General features: G+C 46.1%; 1 protein-coding gene across 4 annotated transcripts in view; it reads left to right on the top strand.

Annotated features, from left to right (window-relative positions):
* Positions 1-8,965, top strand: part of LOC118943941 (UTP--glucose-1-phosphate uridylyltransferase-like) — a 68,656-nt gene that overhangs the window by 36,063 nt on the left and 23,628 nt on the right. For all 4 annotated transcript variants that reach the window (XM_036961014.1, XM_036961015.1, XM_036961013.1 and 1 more), the window contains exons 4-5: positions 164-349; positions 5,127-5,260. In XM_036961014.1, the coding sequence (XP_036816909.1) occupies positions 164-349; positions 5,127-5,260 (320 nt within the window). The remainder of the gene's footprint in view (positions 1-163; positions 350-5,126; positions 5,261-8,965) is intronic.

Here is an 8,965-nt window from a genome sequence, read left to right as displayed (position 1 = left end):
TTTCATTTCTTCCCTAGTCCTTTTTCAGTCCTATTCAGTCCCTGAGTCTCCATAGATTAAATATCAAGATAAGATCCCCCCCTCCGCCCGCCCACATCAGAAGTGTTACCACATACAATACCAAAGGGAACAGATTAAATGTCTCTCCTCTCTCTCTCCACAGATCCAGCCCTATGATAAGATAGCAGCGCTGCCCCTGCCGGACAGCCTGGCAGACAGTCTCAACAAGCTGGTGGTCGTCAAGTTGAATGGAGGCCTGGGGACCAGCATGGGCTGTAAAGGCCCCAAGAGCCTCATCAGCGTCCGCAACGAGAACACTTTCCTGGACCTCACCGTGCAGCAGATAGAGGTACCTGTCGTCAATATGTTGTTAGAATGTCATGAGCAGTCATATACATGTCATCAGCAGTCATATACATGTCATGAGCAGTCATATACATGTCATAAGCAGTCATAGACATGTCATGAGCAGTCATATACATGTCATCAGCAGTCATATACATGTCATCAGCAGTCATAAACATGTCATCAGCAGTCATAAACATGTCATCAGCAGTCATATACATGTCATCAGCAGTCATATACATGTCATCAGCAGTCATATACATGTCATGAGCAGTCATAAACATGTCATCAGCAGTCATATACATGTCATCAGCAGTCATAAACATGTCATCAGCAGTCATATACATGTCATGAGCAGTCATATACATGTTATAAGCAGTCATAGACATGTCATGAGCAGTCATGGGCATATCTGGCTCCTGAGTGGTGCAGCGGACTGAGGCACTGCATCACAGCGGACTAAGGCACTCCATCTCAGCGGTCTGAGGCACTGTATCTCAGCGCACTGCGTCTCAGCGGACTGAGGGACTCCATCTCAGCGGACTGAGGGACTCCATCTCAGCGGACTAAGGCACTCCATCTCAGCGGACTGAGGGACTCCATCTCAGCGGACTGAGGGACTCCATCTCAGCGGACTGAGGGACTCCATCTCAGCGGTCTGAGGCACTCCATCTCAGCGGTCTGAGGGACTCCATCTCAGCGGACTGAGGGACTCCATCTCAGCGGACTGAGGCACACCATCTCAGCGGTCTGAGGCACTGCATCACAGCGGTCTGAGGCACTCCATCTCAGCGGTCTGAGGCACTGCATCACAGCGGACTAAGGCACTCCATCTCAGCGGTCTGAGGCACTGCATCACAGCGGTCTGAGGCACTCCATCTCAGCGGACTAAGGCACTCCATCTCAGCGGACTGAGGGACTCCATCTCAGCGGACTGAGGGACTCCATCTCAGCGGACTGAGGGACTCCATCTCAGCGGTCTGAGGCACTCCATCTCAGCGGTCTGAGGGACTCCATCTCAGCGGACTGAGGGACTCCATCTCAGCGGACTGAGGCACTCCATCTCAGCGGTCTGAGGCACTCCATCTCAGCGGTCTGAGGCACTGCATCACAGCGGTCTGAGGCACTCCATCTCAGCGGTCTGAGGCACTGCATCACAGCGGACTAAGGCACTCCATCTCAGCGGTCTGAGGCACTGCATCACAGCGGTCTGAGGCACTCCATCTCAGCGGTCTGAGGCACTCCATCTCAGCGGTCTGAGGCACTGCATCACAGCGGACTGAGGCACTGCATCACAGCGGTCTGAGGCACTGCAGCTCAGCGGTCTGAGGCACTGCATCACAGCGGTCTGAGGCACTGCATCACAGCGGACTGAGGCACTGCATCACAGCGGACTTAGGCACTCCATCTCAGCGGTCTTAGGCATTGCATCACAGCAAACTGAGGCACTGCATCACAGCGGACTAAGGCACTCCATCTCAGCGGTCTTAGGCATTGCATCACAGCAAACTGAGGCACTCCATCTCAGCGGTCTGAGGCACTGTATCTCAGCGCACTGCGTCTCAACGGACTGAGGGACTCCATCTCAGCGGACTGAGGCACTGCATCTTAGTGCTTGAGGCGTCCCTAATGACTCTGGTTCGATTCCAGGCTGCATCACGACCGGCCTTGATTGGGAGTCCCATAGGTCGGTGCACAATTGGCCCAGCGTCGTCCGGGTTTGGCTGGGGTAGGCCGTCATTGTAAAAATAATTTGTTCTTGACTGACTTACCTAGTTAAATAAAGGTTAAAAATGACATAAGAGTTGTCATAACTGTCATTATATCATTATAACTCATAATAACTTGTTATAACAGATACAGTGGGGCAAAAAAGTATTTAGTCAGCCACCAATTGTGCAAGTTCTCCCATTTAAAAATATGAGAGAGGCCTGTAATTTTCATAATACGTACACTTCAACTATGACAGACAAAATGATTTAAAAAATCCAGAAAATCACATTGTAGGATTTTTAATGAATTTATTTGCAAATTATGGTGGAAAATAAGTATTTGGTCACCTACAAACAAGCAAGATTTGTCCCCCTGCTTAAGCCAGTACATGTCCAGGCCCGTCTGAAGTTTGCTAGAAAGCATTTGGATGATCCAGAAGAAGATTGGGAGAATGTCATATGGTCAGATGAAACCAAAATATTACTTTTTGGTAAAAACTCAACTCGTCGTGTTTGCAACTCGTCGTGTTTGGAGGACAAAGAATGCTGAGTTGCATCCAAAGAACACCATACCTACTGTGAAGCATGGGGGTGGAAACATCATGCTTTGGGGCTGTTTTTCTGCAAAGGGACCAGGACGACTGATCCGTGTAAAGGAAAGAATGAGTGGGGCCATGTATCGTGAGATTTTGAGTGAAAACCTCCTTCCATCAGCAAGGGCATTGAAGATGAAACGTGGCTGGGTCTTTCAGCATGACAATGATCACACACACACTCACACACACACACACACACACACACACACACACACAGAGAGAGAGATGACTGAGAACCTTTACTCAGGGGACAGGGCAGAGGTGGGAGTTGGTGAACATTAATGTGAGTTGGTATCCATTTTCTCCCTAAATGGCCTGATTCACAGTGGAGGTAATATGCCTATATCTGGAGGGTAAAATGATTGTCCCAGAACCACTGGGATGTGAGACAGACACAGGACACAGTGTGTGGAGGTGGGGAGAGTGTTCATGATGTGGATGTTGATGAAGGCAGCCCCCCCCCACACCTCTCTGATTCAGAGCGGGTTGGGATACATGTGGAAGACACACCTCTCTGATTCAGAGCGGGTTGGGATACATGTGGAAGACACACCTCTCTGATTCAGAGCGGGTTGGGATACATGTGGAAGACATATTTCAGTTGAATACTTTCAGTTGTTCCATTTTCCTTTCCCTTTGCTTGCAGCCGTTACACAACACACACAGATACACACATATACAGACAACCACACACACGTCCGCAAACAAATACCGCCTCTCTCTGGCTCTGACACACACACACCTCTCAGTTCCAGCACACTGCGCTCTCTGTCCCCCCTCTGCCTGGCCAAACCCACAGACCTGCCCCATAGAATAACAGCTCTCCTTTCAGTCAGACTGCCTGAAGACATTAGAGAGCTTCACACAGACCCTCAGCTGATCTTATAATATACTAAATATAATGATCATGCTGTTTAATCTACTTGAGAGATACATAATACAACATTTGTAATGTCTTTATTCTTTTGGAACTTCTGTGAGCGTAATGTTTACTGTTAATTTTACTTTTGTATATTCTCTACTTCACTATGTTAACATATGTTTCCCATACCAATAAAGCCCCTTGGGGGGGGGGAAGAGAGAGAGAGAGAGAGAGAGAGAGAGAGAGAGAGAGAGAGAGAGAGAAAGAGAGAAAGAGAGAGAGAGAGAGAGAGAGAGAGAGAGAGAGAGAGAGAGAGAGAGAGCATGTGCTTGTAATTTGGAGAGAGGGTGAGGGTGAGAAGGGCTGTTTTCTTAATCCACAGGACCTCTTTATCCCTCCTCTCTAGCCTGCTGACCTTTCAACTCTGTCCTGGGGTCCTCTGAGGAAATGGGAGTTCATAACTTCCCAAAATTCATAAAACGAAACTTAAAATGGTTGCACTAAATCTAAACAAACATCCTACAGTGGAATAGATCCTGTTACGCCAGTCAGACAGCGTGTGATTTCCTGATAGTTACGTTGTGTCATATCCTGGTAGTTACATTGGTTGGTAGTGGAGCTGAACTTCACACGACCCACCCACCTCTCCTAGGACAGTCCCACCCTTAATGACCTCATAAAGCCGAGACGAACCTCGACCAGCCTGGTTACTTCATAAACTCCACCACACACCCACACAGTTTTTTTAACAGTTTACCGTAACAACCCCTCCCTCGTTAAAGTCTGGACTCTAGAGTCTTCGGGCTTGTTCAGCATTGCAGCCGACTGGGCAGCCAGACTGCCGACTAACTGAGCTACAAATCACCTTGCATCATAAATAACTACTCATTATGATTTGTCAATCAGTCAGTCACAATGCATCTCGGATTTGATGCTCTCCAACACTGCCATTGCATTAGCTCCAAACAGCCTGTCACTTGGTTTGCTGTGGCCAGTATGCCCACCAAGCACTCCTTTCACCTGTTCTCAATCCAATATGGCCGCCAAGCACTCCTTTCACCTGTTCTCAATCCAATATGGCCGCCAAGCACTCCTTTCACCTGTTCTCAATCCAATATGGCCGCCAAGCACTCCTTTCACCTGTTCTCAATCCAATATGGCCGCCAAGCACTCCTTTCACCTGTTCTCAATCCAATATGGCCGCCAAGCCCTCCTTTCACCTGTTCTCAATCCAATATGGCCGCCAAGCACTCCTTTCACCTGTTCTCAATCCAATATGGCCGCCAAGCACTCCTTTCACCTGTTCTCAATCCAATATGGCCGCCAAGCACTCCTTTCACCTGTTCTCAATCCAATATGGCCGCCAAGCACTCCTTTCACCTGTTCTCAATCCAATATGGCCGCCAAGCACTCCTTTCACCTGTTCTCAATCCAATATGGCCGCCAAGCCCTCCTTTCACCTGTTCTCAATCCAATATGGCCGCCAAGCACTCCTTTCACCTGTTCTCAATCCAATATGGCCGCCAAGCACTCCTTTCACCTGTTCTCAATCCAATATGGCCGCCAAGCACTCCTTTCACCTGTTCTTAATCCAATATCTTTTTCCCTCAGCACTTGAACAAGAAGTACAACACAGACGTTCCTCTGGTCCTGATGAACTCCTTCAACACGGATGAAGACACCAAGAAGATCCTTCAGAAATACACACACCACCGTGTCAAGATACACACCTTCAACCAGAGCAGGTAACACACGCACCGCAGTATGTCTCATATCTTGCTTGATCAGAATATATGAGACATACTGGACATAACACTGGAAATCCTGTCTGTAGCTGTAATGAATGGACTCTAAAGACTTAAAGGAAAAATCCACCCAAAACCACTAATTCCTTTCATTTACAGTGTTAAATCACACTAACATGTGTGAGAAAAGTAGCTAAACTTGTGAGTATTTAAATATTTAATTTTGCCGTTATAATAAGGTTGGTAGCAACATGGAAAATCATTGTGGAAATCTGTTGCAGTTCAAATCAACTACAAAATCCACAATGCAACGCTCTCTCTATGGGCTGGCTAGCTAGCAAGGAAACTTAGCTACACGCAATTATGCCAAAGACAATATCAGCATGTAGAGTAGATAGTTAGCTGTAAAATTGACTAAATAAACGGCACTATCAATTGTGACACATCACCTGGTATCAGTCCTATGTAGCAACATTTGACTTTTTAATTTTATTTACATAAAAGTAGAGACTGGGCTAGAAAATGGTATATCATACTACTACCAATACAGACATTGTCATTGCTGTAGTATGAATCTGCAGGTAGCTAAAGCTAACCAACTAGGTTCAATGTTAGCTAGCTAACATTAGGCTATAACTAGCAATGCAAATGGATTTCTGATTCAAATAATATTACTGCACAGATTATACATGTAACGTTAGATAGCGAGCCAGCATGATAACGTTCACTAGCTAGCAAACAGTATGCTTTAACTTGCAATGAAAACAACTTTCTGACTAAATTAGAAACCTCGAATATCTGAAATTGTAGCTAAACTCTTAACGGTATACACTAATGAATGCTTCACGGTAGACCGGAACCATGTAACTCAGTTTTGTTTGTAGCTACATCATCTTGTTTGTCAGCGTTGTGTCAAGTCACTCCGGTTCACACAGACCGTGGTGTATGCAGAAACTGACCTGTCGATAGCGCCTGCTAAAGTCAGGCCATTAAAGAGAAAAGTAGCTCAACTTTTGTAGTTCTCCATGGCTAACATTATATCTTTCAAAAACGCTACAGAAGAAAGGACGATCAACATATACAGTATTGAGCAGCTCACGTTATAGACAGAAGTCTGCTATATGGCAGACCAATCCAAACTCATCTCCCGGCATGTCCAGCCCATTCATTATGTCAGCCAATCATGGCTACCAGTTAGGTTCCTGTCTTTTTCCGTGGCTAAACCAACTAGGCTCATAATTTAACCATTTTATTCATATTTACAGATGGAATACAAGTTTGTTATTAATGCAAATCAAATCAAATGTATTTATATAGCCCTTCGTACATCAGCTGATATCTCAAAGTGCTGTACAGAAACCCAGCCTAAAACCCCAAACAGCAAGCAAAGCAGGTGCAGAAGCACGGTGGCTAGGAAAAACTCCCTAGAAAGGCCAAAACCTAGGAAGAAACCTAGAGAGGAACCAGGCTATGAGGGGTGGTCAGTCCTCTTCTGGCTGTGCCGGGTGGAGATTATAACAGAACATGGCCAAGATGTTCAAATGTTCATAAATGACCAGCATGGTCAAATAATAATAATCACAGGCAGAACAGTTGAAACTGGAGCAGCAGCATGGCCAGGTGGACTGGGGACAGCAAGGAGTCATCATGTCAGGTAGTCCTGAGGCATGGTTCTAGAGCTCAGGGCCTCCGAGAGAGAGAAAGAAAGAGAGAAAGAGAGAATTAGAGAGAGCATACTTAAATTCACACAGGACACCGGATAAAACAGGAGAAATACTCCAGATATAACAGACTGACCCTAGCCCCCTGACACATAAACTACTGCAGCATAAATACTGGAGGCTGAGACCGGAGGGGTCAGGAGACACTGTGGCCCCATCCGAGGACACCCCCGGACAGGGCCAAACAGGAAGGATATAACCCCAATCACTTTGCCAAAGCACAGCCCCCACACCACTAGAGGGATATCTTCAACCACCAACTTACCATCCTGAGACAAGGCAGAGTATAGCCCACAAAGATCTCCGCTACGGCACAACCCAAGGGGGGGCGCCAACCCAGACGGGAAGATCACATCAGTGACTCAACCCACTCAAGTGACGCACCCCTCCTAGGGACGGTATGAAAGAGCCCCAGTAAGCCAGTGACTCAGCCCCTGTAATAGGGTTAGAGGCAGAGAATCCCAGTGGAAAGAGGGGAACCGGCCAGGCAGAGACAGCAAGGGCGGTTCGTTGCTCCAGAGCCTTTCCGTTCACCTTCCCACTCCTGGGCCAGACTACACTCAATCATATGAACCACTGAAGAGATGAGTCTTCAGTAAAGACTTAAAGGTTGAGACCGAGTTTGCGTCTCTCACATGGATAGGCAGACCATTCCATAAAAATGGAGCTCTATAGGAGAAAGCCCTGCCTCCAGCTGTTTGCTTAGAAATTCTAGGGACAATTAGGAGGCCTGCGTCTTGTGACCGTAGCGTACGTGTAGGTATGTACGGCAGGACCAAATCAGAGAGATAGTTAGGAGCAAGCCCATGTAATGCTTTGTAGGTTAGCAGTAAAACCTTGAAATCAGCCCTAGCCTTAACAGGAAGCCAGTGTAGGGAGGCTAGCACTGGAGTAATATGATCACATTTTTTGGTTCTAGTCAGGATTCTAGCAGTCGTATTTAGCACTAACTGAAGTTTATAGACTACTGCAATGCTCTACTTTCCAGCTACCCGGATAAAGCACTAAATAAACTTAGTGCTTTATCCGGGTAGCTGGAAAGTAGAGCATTGCAGTAGTCTAACCTAGAAGTGACAAAAGCATGGATACATTTTTCTGCATCATTTTTGGACAGAAAGTTTCTGATTTTTGCAATGTTACGTAGATGGAAAAAAGCTGTCCTTGAAACAATCTTGATATGTACTTCAAAAGAGAGATCAGGGTCCAGAGTAACGCCGAGGTCCTTCACAGTTTTATTTGAGACGACTGTACAACCATTAAGTGCACATGGAAGTTCACATGTTCCAGAAGGCATTTCTGCCATGCTACATCATTGGGCTCCACGGTGCATTCTGGGAAATTCCTGGGCAAGGAGCGCTCTCCTTCAAGGAGTGAATGGGATTCTATTGGGCGCTAGCTCAAAAACCCAACTTTAGCACCAATTTCATCAACCAGAAGTACAACATTACAATACTTTTCAGATATGTGAGATAATTCACTTGCTATCTGTAATATCATATAGCTTTAGAATCGTGACATTACGTACTTTTGAGGGAAATAGGCAAGTTTCTTGAGATATACACTGACTTTGAAGTGATTGCGTTACAATTAGCTTAGAAACCGCTTGACGCAGCATGACGACGTGAATGTGATTTGTCAGTCTGCTGGGTGGGGCGTTATGTTTTCCTTTATTCATCTTCTTTCTATAGTATCTCAGGCAACAGCACCATGCAATGCACCCTGGGATAAAGAGGCAGACAAACAGGAAAATGTGCTAAATAGACCCTCCGTTAAATTACACATTTCTCGAAAGTAGGAATATCCCAAAAATATAATCAAAGTCTTATTTGAGAGAAGACATTCTCCGGAGTTATGACATCGTCCAGTATTGAAATCTGATGTGTATGAGAGACGTTTTGGTGATCTAAAAGTCCTTTTCCTATTAACTTCCAGTGTAGTCAGAGCGACTCACAGTGCTACACAGTATCACAGTGCTACAACATAG

The sequence above is a fragment of the Oncorhynchus mykiss genome, chromosome 23 (assembly GCF_013265735.2).
Source record: "Oncorhynchus mykiss isolate Arlee chromosome 23, USDA_OmykA_1.1, whole genome shotgun sequence".
NCBI lineage: Eukaryota > Metazoa > Chordata > Actinopteri > Salmoniformes > Salmonidae > Oncorhynchus > Oncorhynchus mykiss.
This window is presented reverse-complemented; position numbering and strand designations above follow the sequence as displayed.